This window comes from Rhinolophus hipposideros (genome assembly GCF_964194185.1).
Source record: "Rhinolophus hipposideros genome assembly, chromosome: 20".
NCBI classification, from domain to species: domain Eukaryota; kingdom Metazoa; phylum Chordata; class Mammalia; order Chiroptera; family Rhinolophidae; genus Rhinolophus; species Rhinolophus hipposideros.
Window position 1 is genome coordinate 53,232,419 of NC_138066.1, and position 18,690 is coordinate 53,251,108.

General features: G+C 55.4%; 1 protein-coding gene across 4 annotated transcripts in view; it reads right to left on the minus strand.

Annotated features, from left to right (window-relative positions):
- CCDC57 (coiled-coil domain containing 57) overlaps positions 1-18,690 on the minus strand; it is an 83,528-nt gene that overhangs the window by 60,435 nt on the left and 4,403 nt on the right. For all 4 annotated transcript variants that reach the window (XM_081030034.1, XM_081030035.1, XM_081030036.1 and 1 more), the window contains exons 2-10: positions 18,293-18,658; positions 16,601-16,709; positions 12,319-12,420; positions 11,064-11,221; positions 10,859-10,933; positions 8,148-8,348; positions 4,960-5,118; positions 1,524-1,686; positions 1,029-1,169 (exon numbers count right to left, since the gene is read on the minus strand). In XM_081030034.1, the coding sequence (XP_080886160.1) occupies positions 1,029-1,169; positions 1,524-1,686; positions 4,960-5,118; positions 8,148-8,348; positions 10,859-10,933; positions 11,064-11,221; positions 12,319-12,420; positions 16,601-16,709; positions 18,293-18,658 (1,474 nt within the window). The remainder of the gene's footprint in view (positions 1-1,028; positions 1,170-1,523; positions 1,687-4,959; positions 5,119-8,147; positions 8,349-10,858; positions 10,934-11,063; positions 11,222-12,318; positions 12,421-16,600; positions 16,710-18,292; positions 18,659-18,690) is intronic.

Here is an 18,690-nt window from a genome sequence, read left to right on the forward strand (position 1 = left end):
ATTCCCACATGGGCCAGTGGGCTCTCAAACACAAGGTTGCCGGTTCAATTCCTCGAGTCCTGCAAGGGATGGTGGGCAGCACCCCCTGCAACTAATATTGAACACGGCACCTTGAGCTGAGCTGCCGCTGAGCTCCCGGATGGCTCAGTTGGTTGGAGCACAGGCTCTCAACCATAAGGTTGCCGGTTCAACTCCCACAAGGGATGGTGGGCTGTGCCCCCTGCAACTAGCAATGGCAACTGGACCTGAAGCTGAGCTGCGCCCTCCACAACTAAGACTGAAAGGACAACAACTTGACTTGGAAAAAAGGCCTGGAAGTACACACTGTTCCCCAATAAAGTTCTGTTCCCCTTAAAAAAAAAAACCACCACCAACAACAACAAAAACCTGCAGAGAAAAGTAAGAACCACTCACAGGCCTAGAATGATCCTTGCTCAGCCCGTCAGCTCCTCCTGGTCTCTCGTCTCCCAGCATCTCACTGTCCCTCTGGCACCTCTGGCCGTGGACCAGGCCCATGTGGACCCCAGCTGTGCTCCTTCCAAGTGACAGCTCAGGCTCAGTAATTAGGGCTTGCGTCTCAACTGCCATGTACCTACATTAGTCGGAGATTTAAAGTCTCGCCAGACGTGAGTTCTGAGGGCTGAACCCGGAACAAGGACGCAGTCAGCAAGCTCTGGTCACCAGTGTCACTACCTGCTGAGCCCGGGGCCTCAAGACAGGGTCACAGCACAAAGCGAGCCGCGCCGGTTCTGGGGACATACCACAGCCACAATGTCCCATTAACTGTCGCCACGGCATAGTATTGGAACTGGGATTTTTAGAGATTTCAAACACTGCAGAAACAAAGAAGATTCCGGGTACAGACCACACTTACTCCATTTGTGCAGTCACGTAGGAAGGAACACAACCGAAGAACCAAGCACGTGGTTCTGTTAGGTCCTATTTTCCCACGGCTACGCCGAGAGCAGGTTCAGGGACACTGGGCGCTGAGGAGGGGTGTTTCCCAGGTGGGGAAGGGGGGCACTAACCTGCGTCTTGTCCTCATCCTCGCGGAGGAGCCCATGTGTCCTCAGCAACTGCACGGCCTGGTCTCTCTCTACGGTCACAGCCTTCAGCAGCACCTCCTGGTCACACAGCTTCCGCTCCGCCTCCTGGAGCCTGGCGGCAGCCTGGGCAAAAGGTGGAACTCAGTCCACCTGGGGCGGGTGAGGAGGGAGCAGTGCCAGTCTTCTGAGTGGAGAAGGCAGACACACGAGGAGCTGTGCCACAGGAGCCACCAGCTGTGGGGACCATCACCCGGCCCACTGCACTGGTCAGTGGGGGCAACAGCCAATGAAGCTCCATGCGAGGCTGCTGAGCCGGGCGGGCACATCCACCACTGCAGCTCTTGTTACAAATCAAAGGGCTCCATGAGGGCCAAGGTCACGGTGAGAGCCCAAGCGGCCCCTGTGGCACCCAGCGCGTGCCCAGGTCCTCCTTCCTAGGAGGCCAGCGACAGCCATGGTGGGGCTCTGGGCACACACCTGCTCCCTGGCCACAGCCAGGCCCTGGATCAGCTCCTCGGACTTCCGGTAGTGGTCCCTCTCGATGCTGGCACAGCGGTGCTGCCAGTCCAGGACCAGCTGCACCTTCTCGCGCTCCAGGCTCTGCTCCCTTTCTGCCGCCAGAGACAGCTGCTGCTGGTACCTGGGGCGTCACAACCACGGCACATTAACATTTTCCTCGGCAGTAACGCAGGCCATGGGGGCACGGAGCTGCAGACACTGCAGAGGGTGTAGAGCCGCGACAGGATGAGGAAAGCCCTGGGCGAGAACCAGACTGGCTCGCAGAGTGGCGCTGGGGGCTATGCACAGCCGCCCCTGAGTGTGGCAGCAGTGACAGGATGGCATGGTCACTTGTGGGAATGGATGGTGTTGTACAAGCCTCCCTCCCGTCCACTGGCCTTGAGGAAACAGCTACTGTGCTACGAGGGCCACGCAGCTTGGCATCCGAGGACGCCTCTAGGGCTGAGCAGGACCCCAGGCACAGCCAGCAAGGAAGTGGAGACCCAGCCCTACAGCCACTGGACATGACCTCTCAGGCAACTTGAGTGGGCCGGGAAGAGGGCCGCAGCCCCAGAAGACAGGATAGCCTAGTGACACCTGGGTTTCAGCCTCGAGAGGCCCTAAGCAGGGACTCGCTGAGCCGTGCCCGGACCCCTGAGCACAGAATCGGAAATAAATGGGATTGATTAAAGCATTAAGTGTGCGGTGATTTGCGGCAGGGCAACAATAAAGTAATACACAACAGGTCTAGAACCCACAGGGACCACAATCTGCAGTCTGGTACCCTGAACCTGGCTACGTCACCATTCACACAAGAATGAGGCAAAGACACAGAGCTTGTCCCCTATGGATGGAGCCCTGAAGAGAAACGATGAGAGGACGCAGCAGGACAGGGCTCCATGGCCACAGAAACACAGGGGTGGAGGCAGCAGAGAAATACTCTAAGTCAGCGGTTAGAAATCCATTTAAAAGCCAGCCATGCACGTCATGAGAAGAGAAATGAAAAGTAAAATGTCTGAAGTAGAAAACTCACCAGCCGACCAGCAGGGCAGACACAGAGGGGAGAACAGCCGGCGACCGGGTGGGACATTATCACTCAGACATGCACTGACACACATGCAACAGAAAGGCCCAGAAGGGGATGGGCAGGGTCTGTAAACGCAGCAGGACACACCGCCTCAGCAAGACACACCACAATCCAATTGCTGCAAGCCAATGATAGAGAAATGTGAAGCGGAGAGAGAGGCAGTCTGTGCAGGGAACAGAGTGACCACACAGCTCCCACGAGAAACTCTGGACACTGGGAGACAAGGAAGCAGCCTCCAAAGGCTGAAGGAAAGAACTGCCGCCCCGGAGTTTTTCATGTAGTGAAAAGGTTTCTGAAAGGTAAAGCCCAGAAATTTCAGACAAATCAGCTCTGAGGTAACTGAGAAGCAGGGGAGCCGCACTATAGGGACGGGAGAGGAAGTTTGGGGCTGGAGAAAAAGGGGACCTTACGGAAACTCTGAACCTGACTTTCTAAAAATGAAAAGCATCCGGAATAAATATCAGAAAAAGTATAAAACTTTTGTTCTCATTTTTAAGTTTTTAATTAAAGGATAGTTAGTTGATCAAAACAAAAATATAGGGGCCAGCCCGGTGGCTCAGGCACTTAGAGCTCCATGCTCCTAACTCCGAAGGCTGCCAGTTCGATTCCCACATGGGCCAGTGGGCTCTCAACCACAAGGCTGCCAGTTCGATTTCTCTAGTCCTGCAAGGGATGGTGGGCTCCGCCCCCTGCAACTAAGATTGAACACGGCACCTTGAGCTGAGCTGCTGCTGAGCTCCCGGATGGCTCAGTTGGTTGGAATGTGTCCTCTCAACCACAAGGTTGCCGGTTCAACTCCCGCAAGGGATGGTGGGCTGTGCCCCCTGCAACTAGTAACGGCAACTGGACCTGGAGCTGAGCTGCGCCCTCCACAACTAAGACTGAAAGGACAACAACTTGACTTGGAAAAAAGGCCTGGAAGTACACAGTGTTCCCCAATAAAGTCCTGCTCCCCTTCCCCCCCAAAAAATATACATATATGTAACTAAATATATAAAAGTAAAATGTATGACAACTACTAAAGAAGAGGAAAAAGAAGAAATAAAGGTCAAAGGATTTTATATTACATATAAAGAGGTATATATTTAAAGGTAAACTGTGCATATTACAAATCTTAGAACAATCACTAAATAAGGAAAACAAAGAGATTTTATAAGACAACAGTGAAAAGAAAATGGAATCCTAAACAATACACTATATTTTTAAAAAAATAAAAAATTTTTAAAAACATGAGGAAAACCGGAAACAAATAGCAAGTTGGAGATTTAAACCCAAACATAACCACAGCACTAAATTATCTAAACAGTGCAGTGAGCAGGCAGGGATTGTCACACGAAATCCAAACAGCATGATTCAGCCACACGCATGGATAGGAAATGTACTTTAAGTACAAGGCACCATCAGAGTCAAAGGTGGGAGACGTGCCATGCAGACTCCGAGCATGAAAAGCTTCAGCCAGAGGGGACCGAGGCATGAGGAAGGCCACCAGAAGTGGGTGGGCAGTTCATCCAGGAGCCATGACGATCCAGTGCGGGGGCACTTGGGAAAGATGTCAAGTGCACAGAATTGGCAGCTGAAGGACAGCTGAGCCACGACTAGAGGTACAGATCACACTCACACCCAGACACCCAACTGATAGAACAGGCAGCGAGGACCTAGGAGGCAAGACTGCCAGCACCAACTTGGCCTCCCCGACGTTTACGGAGCCGGAACCAAAGGGTGGGACCCGTGGTTTTCAAGCCCACGTTAGACAGCCACTGAGAGATGACATGCTCTGAGGCCACAAAACAAGCAGGTACAGAAGCGTTAACGTCAAACAGAATATGTCCTCTGTCCAGATCAGAATTAAATTAGAAACCAGTAACAAAAGGCTATCTAGAAATCTGAAAACAACACACTTCTAAATACCCCATGGGAAAAAGAAATCACAAGGGAAATTAGAAAATATTTTCAGCTGAATAATATCAAAATCTGTGGGATGCAGCTAAGCAGTGCTTGAAAGAAAATACAGCACTAAATGCTTATATTTCTTACAAGAGGGAAATGGTCCAAAAACCAATACGCTGAGATTCACCATTAGAAGCTATTGGATATCAAATTAAAGGTAAAGGAAGTAGAAGAAAGAAAATAACAAAAGCGAGAGTAAGTATCAATGAAATGGGACAAAAACAATTGAGAAAAACTCTATTTCTATGAGTTTCCTGTCTTTCTCCCCCAAAAGGTGTGACACCAGGGACTTGGTTCTGCTCCATTTTGCACCCGCAGCGCCTAGGACAGTGCCTGGCCCAGGAGGCGCTCAATGGAAAGGTGGGCCTTGGGGACAGTCACCTTGCCGTGTCCTGCTGGCACCTGGCGAGCTGTGCCTTGAGCTCCGCCTCTTCCTCCTGCAGCAACTGGACCTGCAGGTCTTTGGAGGTCATGTCCCGGGAGAGCTGAGCGACCTGGGCATCCCAGCCGGACCTCAGAGTTGCCGCCTCCTCCCGGAGTCTGAACAAGAAGGGGGCTGTGAGGTGCACGGCTCTGCACCTGCTCCGTCAAGCTCTCTTACTCGGCGCCTGCAACACACACGCATTCACACCCACACACACATCACATACACGCACACACATTCACACACCACGCACACTCACACACGCACACACCACACACCCACACCACATACCACATACACCCACACAACCACATACACTCACATATACACACACACACCACATACTGACACACACCACATACACTCTCTCACACACACGCACAGCTGTGCACCTTTTTCTGTGCACTAAAAGGAGATGCTATAGGTCAGTGTCTCTTCCACACTCGTGTCCCCACATCAGGGCAGACACTTCTTTGCCTAGATTAGGAGACAGTCCGTCCCAACTATGCCCTACGACACGTCAAGCTGTGCAGGTGTGCAGGGGATGGTGGTCTTGGGGCAGCGCCCTGACCCCTCTTCACACCCCTCACCTCGCACAGCTCAGGACCTTGATGTGGACACATTCAACACAAATTTTCAAATCGAATAGAAAAATGAGGGTTTATAGAAACCCTTAAATTTCCTGTTAGAATCACCCCAACTGGGTAAGTTTCCCAAGAAGAAACACTTCAGAGAAGACACCTGGAGATGTCCACTAAGGAAGCCACAGAGCCCACTGCCCACAGGCCGCAGATGTTCACCTGATGGGCAGCCATGGCCCGTCTCCTGCCCCAGAGGCACTCAGCGTGCCACACACTGCCCACTGCCCAGAGCCACAGGCCCACGGATGGGCATGGTGTGCCTTGCAGACAGCAGGCAAGCCAAGGGTGGGCCAACAGCCACCAGCTCATGGCCTCTGATCAGAAGGCCACATGTGGCAGCCCTCAGTTTCAGACACAGACGCCCAGCAAAGCCACCAGGCAGGCAGAGATGAAGGAGAGGGTGCCCTCCCGCAGGGACAGCCACCGCAGCAGCCCTGTCCTAGGGCAGGGGCAGCGGTTAAGGCGCCTGGCAAAGCGCCCGGTGCTTCTGCTCAGGCCCTTGCCCCTAGCCAGCCTCCTGGGGTCCCCGCCTAAGACACCGCACGTGCTCTCTGTTCTCCAAGGCACAGACACACAATGACAGGTGATTGACGCCTGCTGGACTCAGGTCCCACAGCCTCCTGGTGGGGGCCAGGACCACTGTCACTCAGAGTGGAGAGAGAAGAAGGGAGGCCACATTCACATAACTCTTGTTACAGTTGATGTAATTGCTCTATTGCATTATTAGTTATTGTCGCTGACCTCTTACTATACCGAACTTATAAATCAGACTTCATCATAGGTGTACACATACAGGAGGAAACACAGTATATGCAGGGTTCAGTGGGAGCCATGGTTTCGGGCACCCACTGGGGGTACATACCCCCGCGGGTGAGGGGGACGCCTTCACATTGGGTTAAATAAAATATGCTCCTGATGTTAATTTTACCCATTTCTTTTCCGTCATGACCGTGGGCACCAGAAAGTTCGCAAGCCTGTGCTCCTGTCCTCACTTCTACGCCAGGGACCAGGCAGTTGCACGGGGTACAAGCAGGCTCTCACAAAGCTCCTGGTCTCTGTCGGGGACTCGCAGGAAAACCGGCACAAACAAGCCCAGCAAGTCAGAAAACTCGAAATCAGGGCAGTTTTTGTTGCTGGTTTTGAAGGGGAGTGTGTCTCAGTATGAGGGACACTGACTCAGATAGCGGCTGGTTCCTGGGGACCCTGACAGGCATGGATGCTGCAGGTCAGCCTGTTAGACTAGGGGACAGGGAGCGGGGAGGGTGGCCACACTGCAAGGGAGCCACAGCCCCACCCCGCCCCCGCCTGCCTATGGGCAGCGCTCCTGCAGGGCGCACTGACGTTCGGTGCTCCAGCTTCTCTGGCTAGTGTCATCTGCATCTAACAGATCAAACAACAAAACCAAAGGCAAACTTAAGGAAACATCCGAGTAAGCTTTGACTTCCTGGGCTGACAGCTGTAAAGCCGCTCTCCACATAAATAGAAATATAGTTGGACCGAGACTTCTCTGTAAGAGACAGAAACGCTTCCTGAACCAAAGGGAGCAGCAGCCGCTAAGCACAGCTGCCCCCAGCAGGGACCCATTAATTGTCCTTGGCAAACAAAGCTTCTGTAAGGGTCACTTCCTCAGAGCTGCCAAGAGAGTAGAGTGCAGTCTCCATTTCGGTTTCAGTAACAAAGGCTCTGCATGTATGCACGTCCCCTAGGTGCAGGGGGACAGGGAGGGCTTAGATGCCAGAAAGAAAACAGTTGAAAAGAAACCAGTTAACGGAGAAACTGAACCCAAACTGGTGCGTCCGCTGTAGAAGCTGCTGGCAGTCCTCAGAAAGCAGAACATGAAATGAGCACGTGACCCAGCAATGCCACTCCTGGGGACAGACCCAAAAGAACTGAAAAAGAGACCTAAACAGACACCTGCACACCCAGGTTCACAGCAGCCACAAGAAGGGAACCACCCAGGTGTCCATCCACGGATGACGGAGAAATGACATGTGCTCTCTCCGCACAGTGGAGTGGGACTCGCCTTAACAAGGACGAAAACGCCAACACACTACAGCGTGGGTACACCTGGTGGACATCATGCTACGTGGACTCCACTCATGTAAGGTGCCCAGGACAGGCAGATTCGTGGGGACAGAAAGTGGGACGGTGGTGCCTGGGGCTGGCGGAGGGGTTGGGGGAGGGCGTGGGGAGTGTTTTATGTGCACATGGTTTCCGCTTTACAAGATGAAAAGTCCTGGGGCAACAGTGGTGACGGCTGCACCACACTGTAAACGTGCTGAAAGCCACTGAGCTATCCACCCAAACGGGTTAAGATGGTCAATGTCATGTGTTTTACCAAGGAAATAACTGCACACATCCATTCATACACACGCGTACTAACCACTCAATTTCAGAAAAAGAACGGTTAGAAAAGGACCAGAGCTACAGAGGTGGCCCCTTCAGTGCCTGCTCCCGCCCTGGTCTGAGGCGGATGAAGCAGGCAGCCAGCAGCCCACACTCACTTCTCCAGGCTGGCGTCCTTCTCCTTCAGGGCGTCCATGTGCCTCCACTCGGCCCTGCGCAGCTGCAGCTCCAGGGCCTCACACTGCACCTGCAGCTCCACGCCCCTGGCCTCCAGCGCCTGCAGCTGCTCCGTGTGGGCGCTCTTCACCGAGGCCAGCACCGCGTCCCTTTCCCGGGCCAGGCGATCGAGCTCCTCATTCCTGGAAGACAGTGTGGGCCACAGCTCACGCAAGGCCCGCTGCAGCCCCGACACCAGGCCCTCCCGCCCCACAGGGGAGCTGTGCTTATGTCCCCAGCCAGACAGGTGCCGCCTAATCACTGCTGGAGCAGCCACTTGTGCCTTCACACGTCACACCTCACACCAGCTGCTGACGAGGCAATTCTTAGATGCCAGGCCCCGGCCTGCCCTCGGAAGCTCACAGCCCCGCGGAAGAAAGAGCAGAAACAGCTGCTTCAGTAAAGCACACCTGTACCACCACCAGCACCCTATCGACACCCACACCTGTTGACAGCACCCTGTCAACACCTGAAAGCAAAGTGCAGGGCAAGCCACCCAGGGTACATGTCACAGCTACGTGATACGTCACTGAAAGCCTGTGCACGCTGGAGTGCTGGTTGCGTTTCCGTCATTGCTGGAAACGCCACACCTACCGGAATTCTGTCACCACAACAGACGTTCATCTTGACAGTGTACCATGCTGACACGTACTGTCTCGCTGACGTCTGACTATGCTGCTCAGGACCATGGATGCTTTTGTTCTATTTGGTTTCAGTAAAAAGTGGAAACTCTAAGAAACATAATCCATGACCTCTTTTACATCCCATCTGTATTCTCGATGAGCCTGGTGTACTGAGGTCATGGTTTGTGTGTTCGCTGCAGCCCCAGCGATGCCCCCTCCTCTTCCTCATCTTGCCAACGGCCCTGCCAACAGGGAGGACCTGTGCTAGTGGCTGGGCCCATCGTCCGGGCCCTATGTGCTACCCTCTCTCATCACATCACAGGAAGTCTGTCCATCATGGCCAGGGGAAAGGAGTTATTTCTGAACCGCGTGACATGCCTGCTGTTTATTCTCAAGAGCAAGCACCGAGACTGCAGGGCATGGAGGCGTACTGCGGGTGTGCCTGGGGACACACGCCTTGTGTCACGCTGGCTCCATAAACACCATCATCTGAGCTGCACGTGCCATTGCACTGTCACATAGCACGTTCCGAGGCAAACTGTTTGCGGCGTCCTTGTTCTAATAACTCGATTTCAAATGGGTCCCGCATAACAGCACTCAACTGTCTTCATCTTGTAATTCATCTCATAAGGTGTGTTGTGACGACGTCCTCCACACACAGACACACTGATGTGAACTGACAAAGGCAGTGAGACCCTTGCCAAGCCAACCTGACCTGGCGGATGAGTGTGTGGTGAGGGGCCTCTGCCACTCAGGTGAGCTGCTGGACGTCTTCCCTCGCCTGCACCAATGCGCAGCTCCCAGGTTTGGGGGGAGAAGTGTAGGCTGTGATGAGATGGAAGCATTCTGTTTATAGGTGCTATACCAGCAAACACATACTGAGATTCACAGCACTTGGCTTCCTTCGCCTTTCTCAGTATATTGGGTTTTTCAAGGTGCCCCCCAAGTAGAAAAATATCGGGTACATGTCACAGTCACGTGATACATCACTGAAAGCCTTTTCGCTAAAATTCTGGAAACTGAGAGTGAATGACTGCCAGCTGGGTGCTGGGGGAACAATGCACCACCAGCCGGCAGGGAGTTTACAGGGGTCCTTGAGGGAAGGCCAGCAGGCGGCTGTTGGCACGGAAGGTGAACTTGGAAGGAGCCTGCAGCACGTGAGACGCTGTCAGAACCCACCCGGCCCCTGCGTCTGTGGTGGCCAGCCCCGTGCAGGCTGTGGGAGCCGACGCCGGGAAGCCCTCTCATCTCATCTCAGCAGGAGGAGGTTTCCTTAGTGGTTATGGAATTTTCCAGGGTGCTATACTGCTGTGTGAAGTCTGTCCCAGCCATCACATCTTAATTCAGAAGCGCTCAGAGCCTCGAGGCCCAAGCAAATCTTATTCTTTTACTTTACGTGAACATATGTATGAATCCAGGTGACTGACTTCAAATTCTTCCAGTGCAAGAGCTACACTATAGTCAGACAGAGCTGCTTGGGGAACTGGAGTGGAAACAGGAATTCAAGGAGAAGAAGGAACGCAGTGAAATTTCTGGCAGCTGGAGAAGAGTGGGTCCGTGTACTTCCTCATTCGATGGCAGGGGTATTAGATGGTTCTGGAATTCACGTACATTTTAAAGACCAACCAAGCAGTTTCATTTTTTAATGCCAGTGTTTATAATATGTGGGAAATTACATTCATTTCAACTATTTCAATTCACAATTTAAAAGATTCTAGGGGTGGCTGGTTAGCTCAGTTGGTTACTGTGGTGCTGATAACACCAAGATTGCCGGTTCAATCCCTGCATGGGCCACTGTGAGCTGCGCCCTCCTTAATAAAAAAAAATTTACAAAAAAAGATTCTAGACGAGGGCTTAAACACATATGAAGAGAACAGCGCTTGTCCTGCTTCTTCCACGGCTGCACAGGACAACAGACTGGTGGTGAGCAAGCAGCCTCAGCACTGCCAGCCAGACTCAGTGGGTCCAGGTGAGGCCGCGCTCTGCTGAGACCTGTTCACACCACCGACGCTGGGGCCAGAAATACTCACTTCCTCCTAAACGTCTCCTTTTCTTTCTGCCTGGTGAGTTGCACAAAGTGAAGTCTACCCTCCAAGTCTTTTATCCTGAAAAAAACCAATATTGGTGGGAACGTGGGTAAGGGAGGACAGCCAGGCTGGCCTGCAATTAGCCAGAGCGGCAGACACCTCCAGACACAGCGGCTCCACCCCCAGGGGGACGGGAGGGGCTCCGCACCGGGCGTCCTTCACGGCGGCAAGGTCCCTGAGCTCCTGGGCGCCACGCTGCAGCCTCTCCTCCAGCTCCAAGTTCACGGTCTGGGTGCTCTGTAGAGACTCGGCAGCCTGGACTCCTGCTTCTCTCAGAGCCGCGAGCTCCTTGTTCAGTAGCTTAACCTTGGAGAGATGGAGACGGAGAGCCTTCAACACAAGGTGGTAGAGGCAAGCATCGCCACTTTATTGGGATCGCAACAGAATGTCCTCACTTGCTTGCTCCCACAGTGGAAGCCAGAGATGGGGCAGGGCCTACAATCTGGGAGGCCCCCAGCCCCACCTTCCCGGACAGGGGTGCCCACCATGCTGTGGAGCACAGGGTGACCCCACACAACCCTTTTCCACAAGTGGCCTGGTGAGGGTCTCTGTGCGCAGCCCCAGCCTGGTGGTCTGGACACCTGCTAGCCTGGCTGATAGGGGTGGAGTGGGGGCAACTCAGGCAGGTGGGCAGGCGGGCCCAGGAGGACTCGGGCAGGCGGTCCCAGGGCGACCCAGGCTGGCGCTCCTGGTAGAACAGTTGCTAAGACCTGTTCACACAACTCTGGGCTCCCGCCATGCAGAGCCACCAGGGTCCTTGGGGTGCGGCTGGCCGAGTGCTGCTCCTGGACGGCGGCACTGTGGGGGCTGGTGGCCTGGGAAGGGGCCCTTGCCGACCACTAGAGCAAAGTTTCTATGTAACTGACACCTGTCTGGATGCCTGCACAGATGTAACCAGTCAGGGCTGGCTGGGCCGGGTGTCATCCTCCCCACCCCTCAAGGCTGGTCCCTGTGTCAGTGCTAAAGGTCGCGCATGCCTGGCAGTGTTGGGCTAGTGCTTGGACCACCCGTGTTCATGGAGACGCCGCTAGCAATGGGGTCAGGTGCACGAGTTTCAGACAGGCGCTGAGCCCAGCCTGGCCTCTTCTGCTGCCCACAGGGACACGGGCAGCGCCTCGTCATGGGCCCCTGCCCAGGCACTCCCAGGGGATACAGGACAATGACAAAGTGTGCAGTCTTAGGCAGCTGGCCAGGATCGGGGTGGCACTTCCCCAGGTCAGGGTAACTGGACCCAGGGTGGTGGTGCCACTGCTCCTCTGGCTGGCAGTGACCTGCACTCCTGAGCGGGCCCCGCGGCCAGCACTTCTCCTGCACGTCACCCCTGGCTCTGTGCAAATGAGGAGGCCTTTGTGAGAACCCTGACTTGCAGGCCTGCGTCCCCCACACCCGAGAAAGGCTGTTACCTGGAGCTCGTGTGTCAAGGCGGCATGGCTCATGCTGTCGGCCTGCAGCCGGAAGCTGCGCTCCCTCTTCTGCATTTCAGATTCAAACTCCCGCAGCAGCTCCTACAGCAGGAGGGGCTCAGGGTGAAAGAGGGCAGCGGGGACCCAGCAGAGACCCTGGTGGCGGGAGCCTCATCAGCACCAAGAAGGGCCGCGAGCCAGGGCAGGACCACGTCTCTGCATCCGGGAGGGCTCAGTGCCAGCTCCCACTGGGGACGCGTGTCTGTCCTTCTCCCTGCAGTCTCGTCACCTTCTGCCCCTGGCACACACAGGGTGAGAATTGCTACAGGCCTTGTGATGACGAGACGCACACCAAGTCCCCACCGGAGCCAGCACTTTGGCCATTTTCCTGTTGGTCCCGTCTCGTCTCTAAATAGCATGCTCACGCACCACCCGTGCCAGGCCTCCGGGTGACCTGCTGGTTTCTTGCTACAACCGCGACTATTGAGCAGCCCTAACCCCACACGTCCCAGGACACCAGGCTCCGCAAACAGTCTTCCCAGCGTCATCCACAGTCTGACTCTAAAAGCCAAATGCCATCAATTATTACGACAATAAAATAACTCCTGCCGACTCAGCAGTGAACCCTCATCCCTGTCCCCACTCCCATGGCGTCCAGCTCCGCATCTCTGACGTTTTAAAGGACCCTCCTCCCACCCCGCTTTCTGCTTCTCTGTCTTGTCCCCTCATTTTCCGAGTGGCCCCGTTCCTAGGACGCACCCCACAGTGTGACCCTCCGGTTCCTCTGGAGCCCACCATCTCCAGTCGGCCTCCCCACTGGGCCACTGCACAGCTGTCCCCAGGGCTGCCCCGCTTGGCCCCCATGCAGCCCTGGGGACTCGTTGGTGCCACTTCCCGTCTCTTGGCTCACTCCTGCTGGGAAGAGCCTCCTTCCACCCAGAGTCCCCCTCAGGGGAGTCCTGGGGCTCCCCAACCCCATTAGGTCCTGTCCAAGGGTGTTGGAACCAGGAGCCCAGCACCTCCAGCCTCTTTTAAGCTCACTGGCTCCCATCTCCCCTCAGAGCTACTGGTTTGGCCCTGTGACTGGGGACATGAATCCTGGGGATGACGGGCAGCCACCCACCCAGTGACGAGTGCCCGGCTGCTCTCTCCCACTGTCTGAAGGTCATGTGAGGCCTAAGAGGCCCTGCACAGAAGTACAACTGAAAACCCACGCTTCACTGTTGTTATCCTTCAAGGAAAATAACCCTGTTGACGGCAGCCTGTGAAAAGCACGGGCAGTCACCCACTGGAACGTGGCACCAAATGCCTAAGCACTGGTTTGTGCTCAAAGCGCTGCCGGCTGTGGCTGCCAGGGCCTATGCCCAGCACTGAGGGAAGTCAGCCCAGGAACAAGAGACCTGCAGCCCTCGCAATGCCACGGTGTCCAGCCCCCCCAGACGCAGGCGCGCGCAGCCACGCCTACCTCCTGGCCACCCCTTCTCCTGTCCTGGGTACCCTGGCCAGTGCCCTCACCTCCTGCGTCCTCACCTGCAAGGCTCAGCTCTTCTGTCTACACCGCCCTTCGGGGATGCCCTAGGCTCCCAGCTGTGTACCCTGTGACCCCCCCGACCTCCAGCGTCCACCCAGAAGTGCAGGGACCACCTCGCATACAGCCTGGCCAAACGCGGCCCCCATCTCAACACCAGTGCTCAGCCGCACAGCAGCATGTCCTCAGCACCTGCCTGTCTCACTGGCTCTGCCCCCCAGGAGACTCAGAGCCCGCCTGCTTGCCCGGGGCTCCCGCCGGCCCACACGCCCACCAGCCACCGGGGGCTGCAGCAGCCTCCTCACTGTGTCTGCAGCCCCGGCCCCGCTGGCAGTCCTCAGTGCAACAGCAGGTGACCTTTTAAAATGACAGCTAAGCTCACAGCACCGGTGCTCAAAGCCCCCAAGACCCTGTCACGACCTTTGAGCAAAGGCCCCCCCTCACAAGGGCCTGTGAGCCCCCCACGCTGCACCCCTAACTCCCCCTGAATTTTGCACGCTAGCCCCAGGCTCCCTGACCAAGCGGGCGTCTGCCAGTCCCGTCACCTGAGCTCACGGGCCCTGTTCTCTGAGTGCCCTTCCCAACCACCATTTCAAAGGTTAGCCCAGCCCCCACCCCCTTGTGTCATGCAGGTGCTGCTCCTGGGCCACTGGATACTGTACTATCCAGGTGTCGCCACAGCAGAGGGTCAGCTTGCCCAGGACAGGTAGTCCGGTGCTGACACCATAAGCCAGGCCCTGGGAAGGCGCCTGTCACCGGGCTGGGGGTTTGTGTTCAAATCTACTTAATGAATGAATGAATGAATGAATGAGTGAATGAATGAAGCACAGCACGTTGCCGCCCGTGGCTTCTCATCCTGTCACTGGTGACCAGCCCAGACCACAACCTGCAGACATAATGGAGTTACACTGACCCAGCTCCATCGCTTCCATTTCACTTGTTGAGAGAACCCATGGTCACCACTGAGTCACTCCCACCTCTGACAAGCTGACGGGACACAAAGGTCTCCGGAAATAAGCCCCAGGGACCGGCCTCCAGGAAAGCACGAAGCGCACGCATAGTCAGACCACAGCCGTCACTGTGAGTCCCAGTGGAGGCCACTGCACCCAGGACCGGAACCACACCAGGCAAATGCTACCCAAGCTCCCAGTAGCAGCCCTGGGAGGGCGGCGGGAGCAACGCTGGAGAGTAACACCAAGCTGCCAGGGTCCCAGACAGGGCTGCTATACATACCCAGCCTGGTGTCAGGCGGCCCCCTCATCCACGCAGGAGCTCAGGGCCCAAAGGAGCTGGCTTGCAGCAGGGGCTCCAAGTGTGCACAGCTGGGACACGCCAGAGGCCGGCCGGCCACCCCTCCCTTCTTGGGAAGTGACTCTGGCGCCATCTGAGGAAACCTCCTCACTATCAGATACATCACCCAGATCAGGCCCCGGCTTAGTGTCCTAAGGACCGGGCTGGTCCCAGATGTCAAACCTACTCGTAACAGACAAAGTGCTTTGGTCCAAACCAAAGTCCTATGCAGAGAATCTCAGGCGCGAAAGGATGTTCTCAGTGAGTGGCAGCACCGTAGGCAGTGGACTTCCAGAGGGAGGGAAGACAGGGCGTCCACCCTGCGGCCACATGTGAAAGGGGAGTCAGGGGGCAGTCGTGGCCACAGGCGCCTTCCCGGCCCAGCTGGCACAGAGCCCCTCAGGACACTGTCCTGTCTTGGGCACCTACACTGTGGTGTGGGACGGCGGGCCAGCCCAGCAGGGCTGTCCTGGAGACCAGCTGACCCCAGCGCCTAGAACACAGCCAGCACAGGCAGCCCATATCCACCGACACACAAGGGGACAAGCGCGATGGCTCACTCAGCACCCCTCTGAGAAGGGGCGAGATGTACGGGGACACAGCACCGCTTGACTTCCGGATCACAGACCTGAGTACAAATGAGACGTGAGGAGCCATCCCAGGGCAGCTAACAGTGGCCACGAGTTCACAAGCTGGAGCGTCTTAGACTCAAATGAAAGCTCTGCCGCTTGTTAAGGGGATTTGGGGCAGGCGGCTGAATGCCTCTAGGCCTCGGCCCCCACCTGTAAAACGCAGATCGAAGCTGTGCCTCTGCCGTGACGAGCAGACAAAAGCACACACGTGCACAGGAGCCTCAGGGAGGCGCTTGCCGTAAACCCCAGCCCTTGCTACATGACATAGACTCAGCACACCTGGAAGGAGACCGGAGCCCCCATCACCGGGTTCCTGCACCTCTGGGGCCCCCCCACGGGCTCTGGCAATAACTGCAGAGACTGTCTTCTGATCAGACCCCAACACAGCGGAGTCTTTCAGAGATTAGGCTGAGTCTTAACAAAACCAAGAAAAGATTTTGGTGGCAGGTTGAAGTGTCACCTGTCAGTTTATATTTTAATTTATAATCATCTATTGTTCTGCTGAAAGAAATACAGTTATCACAATTTGAGTTCCCAGCTCTTCTCTACAGCAAATAACTCAAATTTAAACTTTATAAAACTTTTTTTTCTAAAATAAATAAGAGAAAATGTCTCCTCATTTCTGAGGGATGAGAACGCTATGGAATGATTACAAAGAAGACAAACACACCATCAGATTTCCCTACAGACTGCCACATCTGCCCAGAAACCCAGCTGTGGTCCCACGGACACCAGACAGTGCCAAGACAGCCGTCTTCCCACCCCTTGTCCTTGTGCATTCTGAGGGAGCAGCCCCAGAAAGGGGCCAGATGCCCACACCAGGGCGTCCTACCTGCCTCTGCAGAGCGAGTTCTCCATCGAGCTCCTGGAGCCTCCTCTCCAGCTTCCATTTCAGCTTTTCGTACTGTTCCCGCTGCTGGTCTATCTCACCATTCTTGTCACTGCACAAAAAACACATGTAAAGAAAAGCCATACTTGGGTGACCAGATGGCTCAGTTGGTTAGAGCACAAGCTCTCAAACAACAAGGTTGCTGGCTCAATTCCCACATGGGAAGGTGGGCTGTGCCCTCTGCAACTAAAGATTGAAAACGGCAACTGGACCTGGAGCTGAGCTGCGCCCTCCACAGCTAGACTGAAGGCCAATGACTGATGGGTCCTGGAAAAACGCAGTTCCCCAATATTCCTCCCCCAAAAAAAAAGAAAAAAAGAAAAAAGAAAAACCATACTGAAGAGTCCTCAAAAGGATACATTGGCTGAGTAAACTTTACAAACACGAGGTGGTACTTCGCTTTTGCAGGGGTGGCTTCAGCAGGACCTGGGGAGCAGCACTTTCACCCACACCTGGGCCCGAGTGCTACGCCCGGGCCTGAGAGCTATGCCTGGGCCTGGCGCGCTACACCTGGAAAAGTGACTGCCTGCAAAGAGGACATGAAATGGGATGCAGACCCTCAGAACATAATCTCCAAATTGTCCATAATATAATCAAAATTCATCTAGTCACATCAAGAACCAGGAAAATCTCCACTTGAATTAGAAAAGACAATCAACAGATGCCATCACCAAGACGACAGATGTTGAAATTATCTAACAATGACTTTAAAGCAGCCATCATGAAAGTGCTTCAACAAGTGACCTAATACACTCATAAATGGAAAAGCGAAACTCTCAGCAAAGAGAGAGGGAAGAGAATCAAATGGAAACAGAACTGACAAGTGCAGCACCCACACAACAGGTTCCCTGGGGGGCTCAGCGGCAGGAAGAGGATGACAGAGGACAGAATCCAGGAACTTAAAGACAGAACAATGGAAATTACCTAGTTAATTGAGTCCCAGAATGGAACAGAAAAGAGGGAGTGGCCAAAAATGCATTTGAGGAAGTTAATGGCTAAAAATATCCCAAATTTAGCAAAAATAAATGGGCAGAGGACCTGAGGAGACACTACAGAATAACGCAAGGAACCTCACGGCTGCTCTAAACACCCACAGGCGTGAGAAAGAAGCTGGGATCTCAGTGGAGGGACCCTGCGTGCACCGTGTCATTTTTAACAGGGCCAGGGCCAGCCTGATGTGAATGTGTGAGCTCTGTGTGAGAGGTTATTGAGACACTTCCCTGCTCCGGGAGAGGCTGGCCTTGGTTAAACGTGACGGGTGTAGGTGGTGTGGGGTATGACAACGCCACCAGCAGCGCTGTGGGGTAGTGTGCATGATGGTACGGTCAGGGGGAGGGGCAGCTCTGCAGGGGGCTCGCACTCTGGTGTGCCTGCGAGCAGTGACTCTTGGGACTGTGTGTGTGTTGCAGGGACCCTGGCAGGCTGTGCGTCATTACAGGGGCTGTTGGTGGCCCTGCTCCCACTGAGGTGGCTGAGCCCCTTTCTTGCACCTGGCCTGCCACAGAGGAGTGCCTGCGTGGTACTGCTAGGCAGCTCTGTGCCATCTGAGTGGACGGACCCGGCACCCACACAGGGCCAAGCAGCACTGGAACGAATGTGAGCACACATGTGCTCGGCAGGGCGGGAGCCCTGTACCTGTGGGCACGCTCCAGCGCGAGGTGGTGCTCCCGCAGCTCCCGCTGGTGCAGCCGTTGCAGGTCCTCCCGCTGCTCGGCCTCACGGGCCAGCGCCTGCCTCAGCCTGGCCGCCTCCACCTTGAGCTGGCTCACCTCGGCCTGCCAGGCCTCTTCGAGGCCACGGGCCCGGGCAAAGGCGGCATCGTAGCGCTCCAGCTCACGGTCCCGCTCCTCCAGCACCTGCAGGTTGTAGACGAAGTCCTCCTGCAGGCTCCGCAGCCGGCCCCGCACCTCCTCCAGCGCCATCTCCTGCAGTGCTCGCCACTCCTCCTCCCTGTGGGCCAGCAGCACACTCAGGGCCGGCTCTGAGGGCAGCACCGCGCAGCTGCGGCAGAGAGAAGGCAGCCACTAGGGACT